The sequence below is a fragment of the Mustelus asterias genome, chromosome 12 (assembly GCF_964213995.1).
Source record: "Mustelus asterias chromosome 12, sMusAst1.hap1.1, whole genome shotgun sequence".
NCBI lineage: Eukaryota > Metazoa > Chordata > Chondrichthyes > Carcharhiniformes > Triakidae > Mustelus > Mustelus asterias.
In genome coordinates, this window is record NC_135812.1 from 26,509,470 (window position 1) to 26,532,739 (window position 23,270).

General features: G+C 40.0%; 1 protein-coding gene across 2 annotated transcripts in view; it reads left to right on the forward strand.

Moving 5' to 3' along the window:
- The window catches only part of appbp2 (amyloid beta precursor protein (cytoplasmic tail) binding protein 2), an 85,543-nt gene that overhangs the window by 32,369 nt on the left and 29,904 nt on the right, over nt 1-23,270 (forward strand). For both annotated transcript variants that reach the window (XM_078224934.1, XM_078224935.1), the window contains 2 exons: nt 14,825-14,976; nt 20,250-20,373. In XM_078224934.1, the coding sequence (XP_078081060.1) occupies nt 14,825-14,976; nt 20,250-20,373 (276 nt within the window). The remainder of the gene's footprint in view (nt 1-14,824; nt 14,977-20,249; nt 20,374-23,270) is intronic.

Below are 23,270 nucleotides of genomic sequence, written 5' to 3' on the forward strand. Positions count from 1 at the left end.
TGCCTGAGAACGGCTCTAAAAGTCTGATCTGAAACACTCAGTTTCAAATCCACCCAGCACTTAGAATTAAAATGGTAAAATAGGGCTCAATGTGTTAAAATTAATGTGTCAAAAGTAGTTCTAGAGGGAGCCAGTTTGAGAAACTGAAAAAATAATGTAGCTAATGTGTACTCTAATTAGACCTAAATGTCCCAGCATTTTGGTTTTGAAAGAGACAATTGAAGGAACTGAGTTTGCTTAAAAACTCTGGCGTTTTTGCATTTGAATCATTTTTAAAGATGGGAGACGATCCCATTTCACAGGCTAAACCTACTGTTGAGTGGTTCTAGATATTAGTGGTAGTGAACAAAGAAAATTACAGCTCAGGAACATGCCCTTCGGCCCTCCATGCTGCCCGACTGAACTAAAATCCCCTGCTCTTCGGGGACCATATCTCTCTATTCCCATCCTATTCATGTACAGTGCGGCCCCATTATGACGCGATGGTTGGGGTCCATAAAATGTTATCGCGAAAAAAGCGGCGTCGCGCTAAATTTGCCAATTTTTTTGCAGAGAAAAAAAAGGGTCCAATGATTCATTGCGTTATATCCAAATTCGCGCTAAATCGGGGTTCCACTGTATTTGTCAAAACGCCCCTGAGAAGTCAGTAATCTGCTTCCAGTTCCTCCCCCGGCATTCAGTTCCAGACATTCCCCACCCTCTGTGTAAAACAAAAACTTGCCTTGTACATTTCCTTTAAACCTTGCCCCTTGCACCTTAAACCTATGTCCCCTAGTAATTGACTCTTCCAGCCTGGGAAAAAGCTTCTGACTATCCAGTCTGTCCATGCCCCTCATAATCTTGTAGACTTCTATCATTGGCAATGAATTTTTTAGTATTTTCACACTTATGTGGGGCTGTGGCATTTCCTACATTTCAGAAGCACTTCATGATAAAGCACTTTGGGACATCTTGAGGTCATGAACGGCACTATATAAATGCAGACTTCTGACTGCCACTTTTGTATTTGTGTGTATGCTGTGCCCTGTGTTATCCATTTGTGGGTAATTGTTAATCTTGTGAACAGTTTAACAAAGTTCTGGTATAAATGGTTAGCCTTCTATTTCTGTACATTTTCATTTGATAGGGTGTGAAACCTATATATAGTTGTTGTCCCAAGTTATGCACTGCTTGCAGGTCATTTTTCACATTTTAAAAATAAATCTTTCAATTGCAGTGTAAACCAAAATTAAGAAACAGTTTTAATCCCAAGTGTATGTGCTTTATTTCTCATTTCTTCAGTGAATGTACAGGATTGAAACATTTTCACTGTTTGGCAAATTTCTGTTTTTTGTTTTGGATAATGGAATTTCAACCTCTACTTTGCCTTGGGGAGCACTCAGATTATCTCTCTGCTGCCAATCTGACTTGCGTTCTGTTATTGAGAGATGTAGAGGTGCACTGACAGTAGCTGTTGCTCACGTGCAACCTGAAAATCACCACCTTCCTGGTACCACCTGGGCTACGGGAGTTGCTGATCTGATGTAGGATTTGTTTTTTATTGCCCAATCTGAGATCCTGTTACTGATGAAGCAACTTGGCCCCGACCTTGCCGCTTGGTATAAGACTCCAGCCCTGCTCGGGAGTAAGATTCCAGGGAGCCAAGGTATGTATCTACCACAAACTGTGCATGGCAGCAGTCGCCTCTGGCTCAGCTTCTTGGGACCCTGGCACTACTCAAAACAAAGTGACTGAAGAGGCTGCACTCCCTGACCTGTTGGGGTCTGAGCCTCCAGACCCGAGCTCCTTCTCCCCAGGGAGGCGGTTTGTCTTTGCCTGGATAGGGAAAGCCCCAATCATCCACTGACAGTGGGGAAAAAAGGCTGGTGGAGATGCTATCTGGGAACGAGAAGGCACTGCTGAAGTGACTGCAGACAGAGGGGAATGGGACTGTGGTGGAGGAAGTGAGACTGGTGGCTGGGAGTGTGATTTTTTTTTTGCGGGGGGGAGAAAGAGGTGATAGTGGGTAGGGTGGAAAAGAAGAAGGGGATGACTGAGTGAGGGTAGGTGAAAGAAGGGTTGAATGGGTTGAGGGGAAAGAATGAGTGAGTATGGTCTAAGTGGAACAGGCAGGCGTGAATGAGGATGGGAGGGAGAGCATGAGTGGGGGAGAAGTGGGTTGGGAAGAGAAGTGTGTATGTGATGGAAGAGGAGCTAATTACAAGTGTATGAGGACAGTGGGAAAAGGACTTCTGTCACCATGGAACATGGAGAGCCTGGCTGAAATTGGGTGCATGAAATATTTTAATATTTACAAAACAAAGTACTTTGAAGTATTTTCATATTTGATGTGTTAGTTTATGTTGATCTATAATGTGAATTTTAATAACATACCAAATGGTGCTATTCTGCTTTATCACGGATTTTTTTGTTGGTGTCCAGGGTCTCATTAATTTTCAAGAATTATTTTGTTATAAGAGTTCATGGGATGTGGGGATCGCTGGTCAGGCCAGCTTTCATTGCCTGCCCCGAATTGGTCTAGAGAAAACAATGGTGAATTAAAATGGGGTTACACCGGAAAATAATTTGCGAAACACTGCCACAGTCCTTTGCTATGAATGTGCATAATCCAGCAAGGTCATGTTCTATTGTTGGTTTGGATTTCATCCTGTATTACATGCATTACCTGTATTGAATGCTGAAGTCACTTGGTGATTTTATACAAATACTGTGTCCACAGCCTTGACAATAAAGAATAAACAAGGGAAAATGATATTTCCACCCACTTTAATTCTAATAATTTTACCCAATTGAAGTGGCCCAGAAGCACTTGCATTTCATACAGATCATAAAAATTGCTATAATTACATGATACCTTGTCACAAACATTTTTAGATCTTTTGGTCTTTAACCACTAATTTTCAGACCTATTGTCTTGTGCCATTCTCACCTCTCAATGTAGAACAGTCAGAACATGTGCCATATTGCATCATTAGAGGGGAGGGTAGAGATCAGTCATGGCTTTACCTTTTCTGTCAGTTGTCGGCAGTTTTATGTGTATAGCTGTTGTGTATATTGAACAGATGCATGCTAAATTTTACAGAAGCTGAATGAGAATGGCTTTCTGAAATTTATTTTTAGATCCAACTTTAGCACTGTACAGTTTCTAAATCAATGTGTCACCAGATAATTCTCTAGATTGTGACTTTTTGTGTTCCCTATTTGATGTTGTGTCACTAAAAACAACAGAATCCAGTGCTGAAAGCTAATGGTTGCAGAATGATCAGTTGTTCCACCAGCGGTTATTGTTCCCACTGTAAATCCCTGTCATTGGTTATTCCAACTTGACCAAGTTTAAACTTCACGGGTAGCTGCAGAAGGTAAATGATAACTTTTTGTTGCTGGCTACAATCTCTTGTGCAAATATAATGCATGTGTACAAAATGACCTCTTAGTTTTCGGTTAAGAAACCTGAAATAACAGCCTGGCTCTTTATAAACTGTCTCATCTATTGCCAGTGAGTAGTTAGCCTTCATTTGTGTTGCCTGCTCCTTGCATCATTCTACTGCATTATGGGGGCTGGGAGTTGGACAGTAGCAGGTTGCAAGCATATTGCTTGAAATTGTACTTTTCAGACTCCCAACCTTAGTCTTTTGTTTGCTCTGATACAAATAAGTTTATAAGGGGCTTTTGAGAAAATTAGACTTAATTTAATTTAGCTATGCGTAGTGTCACAAACATCTAATTATGATATTACAGAGTAAGGACAATTGTTTCAACAGTGTATTTCTGTTTTTAAACCTTTACATTGCGTTTAAAGGCCTTTCTCAAGATGAGAATATGGACAGACAAGGCACCTTTCTGTGTTTATTCACACTTTCAGACTTTTCTCTCTAGAGTTGGCTATGAAGAGTCATTAAAATACAAAATGACTCCTCTGGGGATGTCCTTTTTAAAAAATGGTCTGAAAAAACCCTTCTGCGTGAACAGGAAACAAGAATGGACTTCAAAGGACCACAAGAAATTAACTTCTTTGCCTGGTGAAACAATGGCCGGAATTCTCTGATCTCCACCATGGCTGGGATTCTTCTGTCTTGCTGCAGTGAATGGAGTTTTGGCTGAGTCGGATGGAGAATGTTGGCCCATGACTCCTTGAAAGTTAACATAGCCATTGATCTTATGATATTTTAAATATATATATCTTATACAGGGAGGGAGAGATGAGCAGGGAGAGAGATGTATACATATAAGTAATTATGATACTTCTGCAATTGTTGATTCATTTAACTACACTCAATCCTCTATTTTTGATGCTGTTTTCCCAGTAATGCCCATATTCCGACTGTGGTCATACTTCTGTTTGGCTCCAAGACATGCATTCTTGAGTTTATCTGGTGCACAACTGGATTAGCCAGCCATCACCTAATCTGACTAGACTTTATCAAGGCAAGGCAGAGATCTATTCGGGATATATATGCTTGGACATGGGGGATGACTAGAATATTTAATGAGTACATTGTATCCCTGTTTCCCAAGGTAGATGATACTGATAATGTGCTGATGGAAGTAGTGATGATGGAGGTAATGCGCAGGGTGAAAAATGACAAGACAAGATATACTTGAAAGGCTGAAATAGTGTGGATAAGGCATATGGTCTTTCCTTGCACCCCGGGTTGCTAAAGGAAGTGGGGGTGGAGATAGCAAAAGGGCTTACAATAATCTTTCTTGGATATTTGGAGAGGATTGGCAAATGTGACACCCTTATTCATGGAAGGATGCAAGGACATTCCTGCTAACTACAAAGTGGTCAACGTAACATCAGCGATGCAACAATCAACGAAAAGGTCATAGACAATTGAGAGATCTTTGGCTTAATTAAGAAGAGCCAGCACAAATTTGTAAAAGGCAGATTGTGTTTGACTAATCAAGTAAAATTTCTTTTGAAGTAACAGAGAAGATTGTTGAGAATGCAGTAAATGTTATCTATCTGAAATTTAAGAAAACGTTTGACAAAGTGACACTAAAGGCTGGTTATCTGAATTGAGGCTTTGAAAAGAAGGGTCAGTGTCAGTTAAGATAAAATTAGCTCAAGAGGCCACTGTGGTAAATTGTTCTTTTTTAATCTGGAAGATGGTAGATAATGGTGTTCTACCAAGGCTCTGCCGGGACCACTGTTTTTCTGATGTATAGATATTGGAATACAAAGCAAATATTCAAAATTTGTCCCTAATACCCAGGAAGGTGTGGCAAACAAGTGAGGATCATCCCAATTGACTGCAACAGGATATAGGCTAGCAAGTCCTATTGCGAGTGGTAGATGAAATTTGATAGGTATATAGAAAATACTTTAATGGCACAGTTCTAAAGAATATGTAGGAACAGAGGGACTTGAAGGTTTGTGTGTATTGATTTTTGATGGTAGCAATACATATTGTGATAATAGTTAGCAAAAGGATACGGGATCTTGGCCTTCACAAATAAAGATATCGAGTAAAAAAGCAGGGAAATTATGCTGAAATTTTATTAAGCTCTGGTTAAGCCACAACCAGATATTGCAGTTCTAATCGCTGTACTTTTAGAGAGGATGTGAGGATCTTTGAGAGGTGCAGAAGGGATTTACCAGAATTGGTTCCAGGGATGAGGGGATTCAGCTACAAGATTATGTAGGAGAAGGCAATGTTAGTGTATCTTGAAGTGTTTTTTTTAATCATGTACTCTGCAGTTGTAAGCAAACCTTTTCAGTTTGTTTTTCGTATTGTTGCTGGGCTGTCTGCGAGCGTCTTTTTATTGCTGTTTAAACAGGGGTTTGTTTTGGGATGTTTATGACTCTGCTTCGTTGGGAGAAAAACTGGTTGGCAGGTCAGGTGATAGGAGTTGTTTTTTCATTTTCAGTTTGGAGCTGCAGGTTTGAGGTTAAATTTTAGAAGGGGCATCAAGCTGAAAAGAAGTCTCCCTGGTTTCAAAAATTCAGCTGGTTAGCTGAAAGCAAGGTCTTGCCTTTCTGAAGTGGGGGGAATCGGCTGTCGGTGGCTTGCCTAGAGTCCCTGATGTTTTGGAAAGCTATTCTGACTTCAAACTCTTCTGAGTCTATCCAGAGAACTGCAGACTTCATTCAGAGGTCTCAAGTCCGGTGTCACATGAGCATTAGTCTTTGCTGTGTTAAACTTGTGATAAGGATCTTTTGTCTACGGGATTGCTTTGATTAGAACACATTAGATATATTTATTAAGAGTTATACATTATAGTGGTTGTTTTGTTTCTTGTTTGTAATAAGAGTTCTTGCTAATTTTCTTCCTATATATTTCCAAACTCTGTGGCCAGGCCCTCGGCTCCTCCCTCTGCGACTGGATCCTGAGCCCACAGACCACAATCAGTAAGAATAGGCAACAACACCTCCTCCACTACCAGCCTCAACACCGGTGCCCCACAAGGCTGTGTCCTCAGCCCCCTACTATACTCCTTATACACCAATGACCGTGTGGCCAAATTCCCCTCCAAATCGATTTTCAAGTTTGCTGATGACACCACCGTAGTGGATCAGATCTTAAAAATGATGAGAAAGAGTACAGGAATGAGATAGAGAATCTGGTGAACTGGTGCGACGGCAATAATCTCTCCCTCAATGTCAACAAAATGAAGGAGATTGTCATTGACTTCAGGAAGCGTGAAGGAGAACATACCCCTGTCTACATCAATGGCATCGAAGTAGAAATGGTTGAGAGCTTCAAGTTTTTAGGTATCCTGATCACCAACAACCTGTTCTGGTCCCCCCATGCCGACACTATGGTTAAGAAAGCCCACCAATGCCTCTACTTTCTCAGAAGACTAAGGAAATTTGGCTACGACTCTCACCAGCTTTTACAGATGCACCATAGAAAGCATTCTTTCTGGTTGTATCACAGCTTGGTATGGTTCCTGCTCTGCCCAAGACCGCAAGAAACTACAATGGGTTGTGAATGTAGCCCAGTCCATCACGAACCAGCCTCCCATCCATTGACTCTGTCTACACTTTCCGCTGCCTCGGCAAAGCAGCCAGCATGATTAAGGACCCCATGCACCCCGGACATACTCTCTTCCACCTTCTTCCATCGGGAAAAAGATACAAATGTCTGAGGTCACGTACCAACCGACTTAAGAACAGCTGCTTCCCTGCTACCATCAGATTTTTGAATGGACCTACCTTGCATTAAGTTAATCTTTCGCTACACCCTAGCTATGACTATAACACTACATTCTGCACCCTCTCCTTCTCTATGAACGGTATGCTTTGTCTGTATAGCATGCAAGAAACAATACTTTTCACTGTATACTAATACATGTGACAATAAATTGAAATGTTAACTATATTCTTAAATAAACTTTGTTTGATAAAAGCTCCCTAGTGGGTCATTTGAATCATACCTGAAGTGAAACCTATTATGCTTATCCTAGCCAAATTCAAGATGCAAAACTCATGATCCAGGTGGGCTCCATAAAACACTTTGGAGTTTCTGACCTAAACCATAATAAGAAGCTGGGTTTGTTCTCCTTGCAGCAAGGAAGGTTGAGGGGAAAAATTGATGGAGGTTTAGAAGATTATCACTGGTTTAGAAAAAGTAAACAAAGAAAAACTGTTCTATTAATTGATGGTACTAGGACTCGGAGATACAGATTTATGGTTTTAGGCAAGAGATACAGGGGAAAATGTGAGAATGAAATTTTGATGCAGCAAATGACAATGAACTGGAACTTGATGCTTACGAGAGTGATGGAAGCGGTGACAGTTGGTGAAGAGAAATAACATAACCACACTTTGCTCTATATCCCAAACGTTCCCTGAAGCTCTTGCATGCCCTGGTTCTGTCTAGTTCCTCACCTATCTTCCTTGTTCCCTTTCTGAGGTCATCATGCCCTTGAGACTCACCTCATGCTCCCTTGTTCCCATTTCTGCGACACTGCTAACCATCCAACTTAACTTCCTGTCTCTAATGCTAACTGGCATTGTTGATGGTTCCCTCTTGTCAGGTACTATCCTCCTCCCTTTAAAAATTGCTGTCACGTGTCCTTTCAAAACACACCCATGACCACCTCTGACATTGCAAACTACTGCCTTGGTACCAGCTGATTACACTAATGAAACCCGATGGAAGCTGGAGGATGGCACCAGATCTTTCTTCCCTTTTCCCTGCCTTTAGTTGCATAAAACCTGTTGTATCTCTTTCCAGTTCTAATGTAAGGTCATCGACTTGCAACTTAACTCTTTCTGTCTCCACAAGATGCTGCCAGGCCGGCTTGAGTATTTTAACTATATTGTGCTTTTATTTCACCTCTCTCCTTTGACACCCCACCCCTTCTAAGACCTCAATTTGTTGACCAAACTTTCAATAACAGAACTTAGATTCAGCTTTTGGTTCAGTTTCACCTGGCTTTTTTGAAGTGCCTTAACATTTAATCTATTTTAAAAGTATCATTTAACTTAATTCAAATAAAGTTGCTGCCTCTTAGCCTGGGGCAGGGCAAAAGTAATGTTTCCACCAGTGTAGCCAGCTGAATATCTCCAAACCACTTTCATCCTCCAGGTGATCATCAATTTTCAGTCTTCTATACAAAGTATATATGGTACAGTGTATATGATTTGGGGCACTTTACTGTGTACACATCCTTCTCCCAAACATAATCTGATTTGATTCCAGCCTTGGGTGACTGTGTGGCATTTACATGTTCTCCCTGTGTCTGTGTGGGTTTCTTCTGGGTGCTCCGGTTTCCTCCCACTGTTTAGAGACTGTGGTGAACCATAGATGGTTACCACTATGGGTACTTGTACATATGTTACTCTTGTTACTGTTGGGGTTAGGGTTGGGGTGTTCCACCTGTTATCATTGTTTATGTGGTACACTCCGTTCGGCTCCGCCTTCTTACTGGAGTATAAAGGTCACTGCTACTTCCTAGTAGCCCTTAGTCTGGGATAGTATTGTTAAGTATTGTGCTCCAATCTTGTTGTGAATAAAAGCCTTTATTCCCGGGTACGTCCTAGCCTCCCATGTGAATCAATCGCGCATCAGAGACGTGGACTGAATTAGGTGAATTGGCCATGTTAAATGGCCCCTTAATTCCTAAGATGTATAGGGGATTAGTGGGGTTACAGGAATAGGACAGGGAGGTGGGGCTGGGTAAGATGCTGTGTCAGAGAGGCAGTGCAAATTCAATGGGCCGAATGACCACCTTCTGCACTGTAGAGATTCTATGATTTCTATTACATTTATTATTTTTGTTATAAAGCGGAGGTTGATTCCCCCAACTGGAAATTAACACTAAAACACCCAAAGAGGAGTACCTCACCTTCTAATCTATAAAACGTATGTGTGAAGTGATGCGACCCACCCTTCAGCAATGTTTAGTGGTTAAATACAAAATAAATCCCTGAGACTCGCTCTAAAATCAGCAAGTAACAATTTATTTATCTAACTAATAATGAACAAGTTTACTAAACTATTAACAAACTGAATATAACAAGATTCTAATGGTATGCTGTTCCAATAAATACAATTCCCACTCATTAACAAATACATAGTATTTAGTTACTCTCTAAATTGCAACCAGGATTTGTGTCCTCTGGAATATCCTGGACCTTCTCTGTTGATTCTTCTGCCTGAAACTTTCTTCTTTGGTACCTTTGCTATCCAGATGGTGCTTTGAGCTTGGAGCTGTGGCGGGTGTCAGCTGCTCTCTCCTTTTGTCCCACTGCTCCCTTTCCTTCATACCTGTGATGACATATCAATATTTCCCACAATAGGATTGGCCCTCAGTTGTCAAAACCATCAGATTTAAATTTAATAGGTTCTTGGTATCTAAATGCCTAATTTGAACTGACTAGATTCAGAAACCCGTCGTCTTGTTAAAAACTGCTGCTTGGCCTTTCGAAACAAATGTTTCAGTTTGGGGCTCCTATGTACTTGCATTTTTTAAAACTCTTTAAGAACAGAAAAAAACACCACCTTTTAAAGGGACCATGCAATGCTTTCTCCCTAGTATTTTACAAACACCAATCGACACTTACTCTACCCAACTTTGCAACATTTTATAAACTATATTTTTTGTGAGCAGAGAGTCCTATATGGATTACATTTCGGAGAAAGGCCATTCTCCAAAATCACTAGTCGTGGAGTACAAAAATATAAAACAATCTATAATATTGGTGAAATTTGAGAAAAGGAGAGGGAGTTTGAATTTTTTAAAGCAAGTTTTTGTCGGAAAACCTCTGCTTCATTCCACCTAATCACATAAGCAAGGTTCAGTACATATGGGGCCAATATCTAGAGCTGATAAAGCAGTGCATTGCAATTTGAGATGCAGCTTAAACATTGCTCTCCAATATGCCTTTTTCGTGCCATGAGCTGATTCATTGATAAATACATTCTTGCGCACAATATAAATTGCAATATTTGATAATGAATTGACTTGTATAAAAAAAAGCAAGTAAGTAATGTTACTCCACAAAATACAAGTTACCAGTTTTTGGCATCTTAATATGTCTCTCCCACTGGGAACACTTTATTACTGAGCACATGATGTGGGAGACTCACCTGATGAAGGGGCGACGCTCCGAAAGCTTGTGCTACCAAATAAACCTGTTAGACTTTAACCTGGTGTTGTAAGACTACGTACTATACTGAGCACATGTATGAGCTAATCCATTAACTTTCACAACTCTGGTAAATTAAGCTCTAATTTATTGAGACTCTCTCTATGTTGCATCTTTTTCCATATCTGTTTTGTCATACCTATAATGAGACACCCAAAATGATATACAATTTTTAGACTTTAGCCTCAGGTCTTGCACAAACTTAACATCTTCGTTTTTTTTTGTTTTCTATACCTCTAGAAACAAACAAGGGATTTACCTTTTTGTGATCTTGTAGTGTTTGCTTTTAATAATTGCCACTCCTGTACTCTATTTAAAATCTTACCATTTATAGTGTTTCTCTGTTCTTACAGTTTTTCACAATTTCATGTGCCATTTTGAGGTCATGAGCAAACTTTAATAAGTCAAGATTTTTTAATTGTCAAGATTTTTATATGTTGACCTGCATGCTGAGTGTAGTTGTACTGATAAATGCACTTTCTACTTGCATCTACAGATTGATTTAAATATGTCAATGTTAGTGGACTCCCTAAATAGTGAAACCACAGGGTAGCAGTTTAGGTGCTCCAATTGGCCTCAGTTCCTCTAGACTAATGAATACAAAAACATTGTCTCATAGATCTGGGCTCATATATAGAAAATAATGCGGTTGGAAAGTTATCTGCATCACAGAACTGTGCTTTGAAACATATGGTGTCTTCAGAAGAGGAGGGTGGAGAAAAGGACATCCTTCAATTTTAAAGTTATTTTGTTGATGTGGTGCTTGAATGTTATGACCTATTTACTTTGAATATTTAATTTTTGTTATTGACCTGTTAATTTTAGAGCAGCAAGAGAGGCAGCCACAAGGAAATTATCAAAGCATTGTCAGTATTTTACCCATGAACCGTTTTTCACATGAAGGATATACAGTTTTTTACTTAACTTGCTCTATGTATGACAGAGGAAAACATGGTGCGGATAAATTAAGTGGTTACTTAACCAAGTTGAATGTTATATCCTTTTTCTTATAAAAATCATACTGAGTCACAAATAAGAATAATTGATCTATTGCAATTCATTGAATTAGCTCATGCTTGCTACAAGGTCCAGGCAATTAGTGCGGTAGCTCCGTGATGGACTATATGTTCCCGCGAATTCATATGAAACCGTACCTTTTGTTACTTGCTCCAAAAAGTGTGTCTACAAAAATAAAATAATCCTGGCTTCACAAAAGAGAACATACTGACTGTCATTAGGCACAAATGTATGTTGCAGCAGTGTGAATTACCACAATGATTGCTACAGTAACTGCACTTTAAAAGTACTTCATTGGCTGTAACATCCTGAGGTTGTGAAAGGTGCTGCAGCAATGCAAGCCTTTGTATAGGTTACATTAGCAGGATTGAAATGGAATCTAATCCTACAGTATGCAGCTCAGCCATTAAAATTTCTTGTCTCATTTATGTCAGGATTAGGACCAGGATGAGGAGAAATGATTTCACATTAACAGTTGTGAATCTTTGGAATTCTCTATTCCACAGGGTGGTGGACACTCCATTGTTGAATATATTTAATGCTGGGATAGACAGATTTTTGGTGCCTCAGGGAGTTAAGGAGTATGGGGAGCAGACAGAAGAATGGATAAATTGTAGTCCAAGATCAGTTGTTATCCTATTGAATGATGGAGCAGTCTACTCCTTGTGTTCTTATGTACAAGTTTTCTGCCCGTTATTACTTCCATTTTTGGTTGAAGAACCCCTTTTCAAATGGATCACTAATCACTGACCTTCCCCACACACCTCTCTTTAAGTTATAACACTCTAAAATTCTCCCAATGCATGTATTCTTTCTTTGAGTTTAGATAATACTCAAATACTTAAGAAACTTTTCTTTGAACAAAGCTGAACTTGCCTTGTAGCAATCACCAGATCTGATTGTCTGCCTACTTTCACCATTCTATGTGCACTTCCCTCCAAGGTGAGAGTGCCAGCTCACTTCATGCTGGATATGTGCTGGCCACACTCTGTTCTCCTTTTTGAGCTTGCAGTTAGCCTACGTCTGGCTGCAATTCATTTGTGAATTGCTCAACTATTTTGCAAACCTCTGGAAAGCCTCTACAAACTACATGGACCCCGGATTGCAAAACACTGTATTCATTATCATGCATTATCATTATATAGCTATATCTGTACGCAGATTCAAATATGTGCAAAGCATAAGGAGCACTACCTAGCCAACCAGGAGTAAAGCATATTATACTAATAGATAACCTCACACAAATTCCACAATGCATCAAGTAATTTGATTTCAGCCCAGTGCAAACTCCCAACTTGAAGAAAACTGAACTCTTCAGTTTTTAAAATGCAATGATCTTTTTAAATGTCAAGTTTGAGTACAAGAGTTGGCAAATCATGTTGCAGCTATATAAACCCTTGGTTAGGCCACATTTGGAGTATTGCATGCAGTTCTGGTCGCCACACTACCAGAAAGATGTGGGAGCTTTAGAGAGTGTGCAAAGAAGGTTCTTCAGGATGTTGCCTGGTCTCGAGGGCATTGGCTATGAGGAGGTTGAATAAACTAGGATTGTTTGCACTGGAAAGATGGAGGCTGAGGGGAGACCTGATAGAGCTCTACAAAATTCTGAGAGGCATAGACAAGGTGGATAGTTAGAGGCTTTTTCCCAGGGTACATGGACACAGATTCAAATATGTGCAAAGCATAAGGAGCACTGCCTAGCCAACCAGGAGTAAAGCATATTATACTAATAGATACCTGTTGGAGGTAACAGTCAAGATAAAATCTGTATGTAGCGGAGTAATAGCAGATGAAGTTCATTACAGATATTTGAAAGATACACTACAAGGAAAATGGTTGTCATAAGCATAGTATAAACAATACAGAAATAGATGAGGCAGAAAGAGATACAAAGATTCAGCATTTCACATGACAAATCATTGTGGAGCAGTAATACAGGTAATCTTGTACTTAATAACATTCCATTGCAAAGAATGGCACTAGCTGCATTTTTAAATTGGCACCCTGTCTTGACTTTCCAATGCCTGTTTGGCTTTTTGACATCATGCCAATGAACAGTTTTACCAACTGTTGTGTTCCATTTATGTTCTGCTTTTCACAATCTCGGAAAGGACAAATTGCTTTGTAGATATAGAAGTGTCTTTGAAAGTGTAGGCACTATTATGTCATGGGAAAAAAAGCAATTTTGTTGAAGCAAGATCTCACAAACTTTAACTGTAAATAATGTGACTATATCAGTAAGCAGATTACAAGTTACAGAGAATGTGTTACTGAAACATGTGGAGCCTTAGTTATACTACACCTTGCAGGGAGACATTCAAACCAGAGAGTAATACAAAAAATATAAGAATTAAATTGCATGGAAAACTCAGAGAAAGCTTAATGAGTTCCACAATGTTGTCTCTGTAATGAAGTCCTTACTGGATTTATTAGTAACTGTTCTGTACTTATTGCTATTAGTTTTAGACTCAGTCAAGTGAAAACAGCCTCTCTAATTCTGTCCTGTTGTATCTATTCGTAATTTTAAAGACCTTGATCGGATAATCTCCCAGTCCACTCATTCTAGAGAAAATTGCCTCAGCCTATTTGGTCATTCCTGATAGCAGTGCTCTGATAATTCCAGTATCATTTTTATAAATCGGCTTCTGCAATGCTTGTAATCCTTTGTAAACCTTGGGAACAAGAACTGTGCACAATTATCTAAATGTAGTCTAATGAAGTTTCTGTAAACATTTCCCATGACTTTTCTGCTTTGAAGTCCTTCCATAAATGAACTTTTTAACCTGTGTTCCTATTAATGACGTGTTAATATCATTGGATCCCTTTTTTCTCCACCTGTTGTGAGAAATATTTAGGTTTCTTACTTTCCAAGATTTACATTGCTTCCTCATTCCTGCTACCAAAATGCAGCACCTCACACCTATATTGAAATGAATTTGCCATATACATGTTTATTCTGCAGGTTTATTAGCATTATCTAGTATTTTGTTGCAGTTGTCCTATATATTAACTTCCTAGTTAGACATGAAAAGCAAAAACTTGCATCACTTTTGGTAAGACCAGTGAAGGCATTGTGTTTCACTGAAAATGAAACCAATGTATTTATATCATTTATTTAATAATCGATATGAAATAGTGGGGAATCTTTAAGCTGGTTTAAATTGTACTTTAATCTATGTCTAATTAGTACCCTTCTAACTCTTCCAGACATCTTCTGCATCACTGTTTCCAGGCTTTAATGGACCATGGAGTAAAGGTTGCTTCTGTGCTGGCCAATTCCTTTAGCAGGCGCTGTTCATACATTGAAGAGTCAGATGCTCATGTGAAAGAGAAAGCAATCCAATTTGGATTTGTTTTAGGTAAGAAATGATTTTAAATATGTTCAAGGGTGGATCGAAAAGATGAAACTGGAGGGTGGGGGTGGGGGGAATATATTTGGATCATGGTCTAAAGGTAAACCTTACACTGCTGAATTCTTAAATTCTGTCCATTCTCCCATCTTTTTCAGAATTAAATGCAAGTAGTTTGCATCCTTTCACTGTTCACAAAGAACAGTTTTTCATGTAGTTCTAACTTTAAGCACTTGAATTCCAATATCTCACTGTGGTGGCATGTGTTTTATTTAAAAGTAAAATTACCCTAAATACTCAGTTATTAACTGCATGTAGAATATTGAAGGGGGATATTTGTGTATCCTTTCATCTGCTGAAAAAACTGAAAAATGAGTAAATGTTTGTTAATGAAATAATTTAGCTTTGAGAGGGAAGGAAGAAGGCTAAATAGAATTATTTCAAAATTGACAGAGACTCACCGCTGGCAGATATTGCCGCAGTTATTTAGGAAGCTAAAATTCAGTAAATAAACATCTCTTTGAAACAACGAATATAAAACTGATTATTCGGTCCGTTTTCTTAAAGAAACTAATACAGGAGATCTTTGCTGTTACTGTTGACTCTTTCCTGGGCCATGCCATAAAACACAAAAATGTAAAATTGCCATTGTATTTTGTGTTAAAGTTTTCCTTTGTCCTTTTCTCTTGACAATCTGTTGTTTGAACTATTGTGTAATTCTGTTTGTGGAAATTGCAGTTTATAGAGCATATTTTGCCTCTTGAACTTGGATGTAATTATATGGATGATTTGTTTTTGATCTGAGTTATAAGAAGTTGCTTGAATCAGGCATATTTAATGTAGCCTTTCATCATATGTTCAGTTCACTTAACCAAACCGGATTTGTCGTGACAGTGCTGCAGCCCTCCAAGTAACAAATGCTCACGTTAATCAAGTTACTGCCAATTATATTTTTTAAATGTAAAATACATTTCAAAGCTATAGGTGTAAGAGAAAGGTTTTCAGTGTTTTGAACAGCTTTATTGGTTTATCTTGGAATCATAGAATATTAAAATTGAAAAGGAGGCCATTCCAGCCTATTCTAAAACGGCTATCCCACTTCCTTCTTCTTTTCCCATCAAGTATTTATCCAATTTCCTTTTGAAAGTAACTGTTGAACCTACTTGCACCATCATTTCAGGAAGTGCGTTCCAGATAATCATAACCAGTTTTTAAACATATGGTTGCTTCATAAGTAAATTTATTAATTGTATTTGCACTTGTTTCAGTACAAGTAAAGAAATTTGAATTGAGGTGTGCCACAAAGCATTGTACTACGCATTGATGCAGGAGCATAGAACTATACAATCCGACAGTGCAGAAGGAAGCCATTCGGCCCATTGAGTCTGCACTGACTCTCCGAAAGAGCATCTTACCCAGGCCATCAATCCCACCCTTTCCCTGTAACTCAAGAGTATTTACCATGGCTAATCCACCTAATCTACACATCTTTGGACATTGAGGGGAAATTTGGCATGGTCAGTCCACATAACCTGCACATCTTTAGACTACATGATGCATAAAACGTGACAGAAACAAGATGCTCCTTTTTTTTTGCATTAATCTCACGTGGCACTGACTTGCTGAAAGTTACAGTATGGATAGAGTTTGTACTTTGCTACAATTGGTGATCTGGGTGCAAACTGCACCCAAAATTGCACCAGTTTTGAAGAGTTTCTGCTCATTGCATTTGATATGCAAATGAAATTTTGCCATGAAATAGCATGGGTGCATAGAACCTTTCCTTTATATGTTTGAGTGCTAATGTGATGTAGTTTGATTCATATGCTTTTTGCAAAAAAAAAAGAATTTTCTATCAAACTGCTGACCCACCACCTATAAATAGTGATTTTAAATAGCTGAAAATGACTTTTTAAATGTGAAATGATTTGCTAGTATATTGGAGTACAGTAGTCCGTCTTTTAATTAAGTTGAAAAGCTTATAAAAAGTGCCTTGTAGCATCCTAGCACCAAAAGAGCTGCTTACTGAGCACAGTTAGTGACAACTCTCAGTGGTGATTCATCTGTCTTCGGGATGAGGCCAGTTTTGTGTGGAGGACCAATTAGTGCACAGATAATGGAGATCTGATTTGTGTTGGATGTAATTTGTACTTAAAATTCCTCAATCTTTTGCGCCAGTTACCCTTGTTTCAGATTAGTTATGCTGTAGAAATCAAGAAGAATCTCTAACCGGCAATGAAAGTGGATCTTCTGGGTCATTGTTCTTATCAAGTGCAGGGACAGTATTTGCCAAATGCTTTAGTTTATAGAAATTTGGGTATGAGCTAAAAAAAAAAGCAGTTTTAAATGGGTACTGAGTGGTTAATGTGAATCTGATTGCCCAATACAAGTGGGGTGAACCATATGTCCTTTTTGAAGGGATTTGAAAATACATTTTGTAAGATCTCCCTCCCTGAGATAATCCAGTATGTTCTTGTTTTCTTTTTCCTTGGCTCCCCATAAATATTTTCCTCCATTGGTTGCAGGTACATTAACAAGTACAATTATTTCCTTTGTGTTCCACATTTAAGTAGCTAAATATGTCCCTGCTGTCAGGACGCAGAGATAATTTTAAGTAATCTATGTTTGTATTGTTGGATTCTAGAAACAAGGAATTGACTTAAATGAGTTTAATTTTGTGTTTCAGTGTAAGAAAAGGTTTAAACTCAATTCTATTTAGAATGATAAACAAAGGTGTTTGCATGTATGAGGGTTTTTGTTTCATTTTACACTGTGTCTCTATGGTACTTAGAGCATTTACAGTGTGAAAAGTAAACTAGAGCTTGGAGAAGGCTTGAGTTTTTGCTTAATAGCTAGGGGCCACTTTTTAAGTTAGCAAGACGTTTTGAGTTTAATTTAACTGGATCCATAGCTGTTGGAGCTAGGAAGCTAGAGATTGGGCAGCTCTCTCACCTGTTTTTGAAGCAGAACAATGGAGCAATGGGCAAGAAAGCAAGTCCCTAAAGAACAATAATTCTAGAAACCAGGGATTGAAAAGAGAAGTTCCAGGAAACTGAATTTAAAGGAACAAAGAAACCGGAAACTGAACAAAGTTAAAGTGCAGTCTGGAAAATAATTGTCCATTGGGGCTGAGTACCTGAGAGATTGTGTGTAAGCTCGAATGTATGCGGCAATTCTAGACAAGAATATTGAAAGGAGAGTTGGAAATCCTGGAAGTGGATTCTTGCTGAAAAAAGCTGAGAGAATCATCTTCCACACGATGGTAAGCTGTGTGTTTTCGAGAGTGAAGTTCGGAAACACTTTTGTGGAAGCCAGAGTCCAGTGAGAATAGTTGCCTCACAGTATAATAACCATCTGGGGAATGGGGGGATTTGAGGAGAAATCCACAGAAGTTCAATTAGGTGACATCGGCCACTTGGTTTTAGAATGGGATGTATCTGACCACAGTTGACCTGCTGGTTTACACGGACTGTGTATTTACTGAGAACATTATAGCATGAGATATATTTTGTAAACTGTTATCATTACAATCCATGTACATTTGTGAAAATAAGTGGGAGTGAAGGAGAATTGTATTATAGTCAAACTTTTCGGGTTTAATAAATGATTTTTGTTAAAAGCTAATTGGCAGTCCTGTGACTCTGTTCATCCACATTTTCTAAAAATTATAAACGTTATGTCTTCTGAGCCAGGGTCCCATTCTGGGACCTTCCATCCAGTAGTAACATCAACTGGGATTGTATCGTTGCATATCAATCTAAGTAACAAAGTATTTTGTTTAAATCATAGCTTCAATTTAGATCCTACTTTCATACTAGAATTCGGTCTGATAATTCCAAGATTTTGTTGCACTGGTAATGTTGAACTAGCTAATTTGAATTAATACAGTAAAGTGGGAACTTAGTGTTTATAAATCAATTTTGTTTTTAAATGAATTGTAATGGTACATTTCTTCCAAATGGCACACTTCTTCAAAGCGAACTGCAGTTTCTTGAATCATTTTGCTTTGATGATTGCTCTTGGAGTTCAAGGATGTTACTACATAGAACTTGATCCAAAAATCCAGTGGTTAGCAATACTGCCTCACAGTGCCAAGGACCTGGGTTCAATTCCAGCCTTGGGTAATTGTCTGTGTGGAGTTTGCACATTCTCCCTGTGTCCATGTGGGTTTCCTCCGGGTGCTCCGGTTTCTTCCACAGTCCAAAGTTGTGCAGCTTAGGTTGATTGGCCATGTTAAATTGCCCCTTAGTGTCAGGGGGATTAGCAGGGTAAATACATGGGGTTACGGGGATAGGGCCTGGGTGGGATTGTTGTGGGTGCAGGCTCCAATGTCCGAATGGCCTCTTTCTGCACCGTAGAGATCCTATGAAATATATGGACCTACTCCTACTTCTGTTTTCCCAAACCTTTTCCTATTAACCAGCTTTCATTTCAGCTGTGTCATTGTTAGACCTTTTGCTGCACTTTTATTGATATGGAGGTCAGGGAACATATAGTAACCAACATCTATACTGTTGAAATTACCTTAAAACTTGAATGTTGGTGCCTTCCTTTCTTTGAGGTTTATACAAAAAAAACTTATGTTTTCGATATTCCTAAAAATTATTATTCTTTGGTCATTGTGAATTGTAATTTTCAATTGATGTGTACAAAGGGGTGAGACTTGGACAGCAATCCTCTGTAATCTTCTTGTCAGTATTATTGAAAACAAAATGGAGCTGTAGGTACAAATTCATGTAGGAAGAAATAACATGCTGCATAATTTAAATCTCTTGAGACTAATGGTTCTTAAGCACTTCTGTAAACTTAAGCTTTTCAGATCAATGCTTGCCCGCCTGTATGATTTTTGTGCTTCTATTCACCAGAAATTGGTTTGACTGTACCTAATTTCAGTTAGAGCTCTTAACATCATTACTGGCTCAAAGGAGTATTCCAGCACACTGACCCAACCGTTCTTTATTTTAAATCTGGTCCTGCTTCTCAAAACCAATTATTTTCTATGTTCCGGAATTAAAATGCTAAATAATTGGGTAGAATTCAGATGCAAGACAAGTCATGTCAACTCTTTTTGAACAGGTTTTTGTGGCTGTTTCAGAAGTAACTCTTGTTAGTCACACGGAAGTCAGCTGAGCTTAAATTATTTGAATACTACATGAAGATATGCCTCTTTGTGTAAGATACGTTTAAAAGCAGTTCAAATTTCATGAGCCAAAGAGGTGTACTTTGTTGTAAATTAAAATCATTCTTAACAATTCTTTATTTTTCTCTGTCCCTTTCTGCAGGTGGGTTTCTTTCTGATGCAGGCTGGTATAGTGATGCTGAGAAGGTGTTCCTTTCTTGTCTGCAGCTATGTTCGCTACATGATGAAGTGCTTCACTGGTTTCGTGCAGTTGAATGCTGTGTCAGGTGTGTAATAACTAAAATGAAGGAAATAACTTGCATATCATACCTTTCACAATTTCAAAAATACTGAATTAGCTGTGCAATGATTTGAAATGATCTGAAGTGTAATTACTATTGTAATGTAGCAAAACATGGCAGCATTTTGCCCTGAGTAGTCTTGGTCTCAAATAATGGCAAGTGACCAGATAGTCTGTTTGTGTTGCTAGTTGACTGATAAACATAAGCCAAGATACCTAGGATACTTCGCTTTTCTTCTTGTAAGTTGTGTCATGGGATCCTCTGATTTAATTTATCATGGTGTGGAGATGCCGGCGTTGGACTGGGTAAGCACAGTAAGAAGTCTCACAACACCAGGTTAAAGTCCAACAGGTTTATTTGGTAGCAAAAGCCACTAGCGTTCGGAGCGCTGCTCCTTCATCAGCAGCGCTCCGAAAGCTAGTGGCTTTTGCTACCAAATAAACCTGTTGGACTTTAACCTGGTGTTGTGAGACCTCTTACTTAATCTATCATCTGAAAGTTGACACTTCCAACAATGCAATACTTCTTTAGTACTGCATTGACATGTCAACCAGGGTTATATGCTCAAGCCTGTGGAGTGGGTTTTGAATATACAACCTTCTGACTCGGGAGAGCACTATCTCTGTGAAAGGGTTAACACTATGGAATCCAGTTTAAAGTTTATTTATTAGTGTAAGAAAGTAGGCTTACATTAACACTGCAATGAAGTTAGTGTGAAAATCCCCTAGTCGCCACACTCTGGCCCCTGTTCGGGTATACTGAGGGAGAATTTAGCATGGCCAATGCACCGAACCAGCACGTCTTTTAGACTGCGGGAGGAAATCAGAGCACCCAGAGGAAACCCACGCAAACAGGGGAGAACATACAGACTCCGCACAGATAGTGACTCGAACCGGGGTCCTTGCCACTGTGAGGCAGCAGTGCTAACCACTTTGCCACCATGCCGCTGATCCAATACTGAAGTCTGAATGCATATGATGAAGGTCATCCAGTAGACTACTTGCTGGGGATATTGTAATTGAAAAGGGCACACTGTTTCATTTTCTTTCTGGTCCTTTAACCTTGGGTAGATAGCTTTGTTTTCCCTCCCATGTACCTCTTTCAATACATGCTCCTTACCAGCATGGTCAACCTGACCCAGTATAACTCCTCTAATTTTCTGCCACTTCTCCCTCCACCTTACAACATGAACCTTGGATCAGAAAGTGACTACTGTGAGTAATCTCCCAATCTGTGTTAGTCCTGTGTCACTCTGCATCCCAGTATTCTGGGCACTGAAATTCAAACAAGCATTTTTTTGAAGTGTTGCACCAAATTGCCACGATTCACTTTGGAAGGAGAAATAGTGGCCGCGATTCTCCCATTGCGACCCGCAACTTTTCTGGCAGGTCATGGTGGGAGGTGCGCGTCGCCGGCCTTGTTCCAGGATTTGCACATGCACTGGGAATGCATGCGCATCTCCCAGAGCCAGAGAACAGTCGCTGGTCAGACCATGCTGGAAACCGGCGGGAAGACGGGTAAGTCATTTGAATCTGTTTTAAATGTATTTTAAATATGTTTTCAATCTAATTAACGGGAACTTTCCAGTCCTGATTTAATCTCCCACCCTGCCAGGAGTACTTCATTCCGGCGGGGTTTAGAGTAGCTCCCCACGTTCTGGGAACTAGCAGGAGATCCTGTTGGAATGAAGGGGGGCAGTCGGGGTCCCCCAGGGTGGCGGGCAGCAGCGGGGGTGCCCCCTGGTCATGAATGCCCTGGCAGTGTCAGCCTGTGCCCCCTGGTACTGACCAAGGGGCAAAGTGCCCATGTCCAGGGGGCATTGGGCAGAGCCAAGGGGGCGGGGCCTATTGTGGTCAGGGTCTAGGGGTGATCAGTGGGGGTGAGAGGTCCCGCTGCCACTCTGCAGACAGGATCGGTCTGGGATGGAGAAAGGGCAGCGATTGGGGGGGGGAGGGGGGTGGAAATCGCCATTGCTGGGTGCGGGGGGGGGGGGGCCTGGATATCGGGGAGCGATCAGGGCTGGCCTGGGAATTTCTGTGAGGGCAGTGATTGGGTTGTCGGGGAGGGGGGTGCAGGAGGGGTAGCACTGCGGGGGTCCTGGGCTGGTCAGTGATCGAGCTGGCCAGCAAACAGGGAGACTGACAGATCGGGGCCACTGCGCATGCGCAGAGTTCCAGAACTGTCAGACTCTGGCGTGAATAGGCCCCGCCCTCTGGGTTTTTAATGATATTCGCGACTGGGACCTCTTCAGTGCACAGAGTGCGGAGATTCGGGTGAGAAGCTGAACTGACAAAACAGTTGGGATTTAGAACACTTTTCCCGCCAATTCAGCGTTTTTGGGAGAATCACGGCCAGTATTCCTACCTGAAAATTTAAACCTTTACCTCCTAAGATTGTCCTAAATTTTAATGCCACTGTAGAATTACAGAAACACCACAATATAAATAATTTGATATTTGTAAATAACCTGGTCTGTTACATCTTTCGGTCTATGAAGCAATGAGTCAAACACCCAAAATTTGCAGATGATGGTCCAGATTTTATAGTAACAATAACACTGATGCAATCACTGAAAGAGTAAATCGACACAGGATGACACGGTGGCACTATGGTTAACCTGATGCCTCACTTCGCCAGGGACCCAGATTCAGTTGTGGCCTTGTGTGACAGGTGTTCTGCCCAGGTGCTCTGGTTTCCTCCCATCTTCCAAAGATTGATCATGCTAAATTGCCCCTTAGTGTCCCAAGATGTGTAAGTTAGGGGGATTAGCTACGGTTAATGTACAGGGTTATGGGGAGAGGGCAGGGGAGACGGCTTGGATAGGATATTCTGTCAGAGAGTCAGTGCAGACTCAGCGGGCCGAATGGCTTCCTGTACTGTAT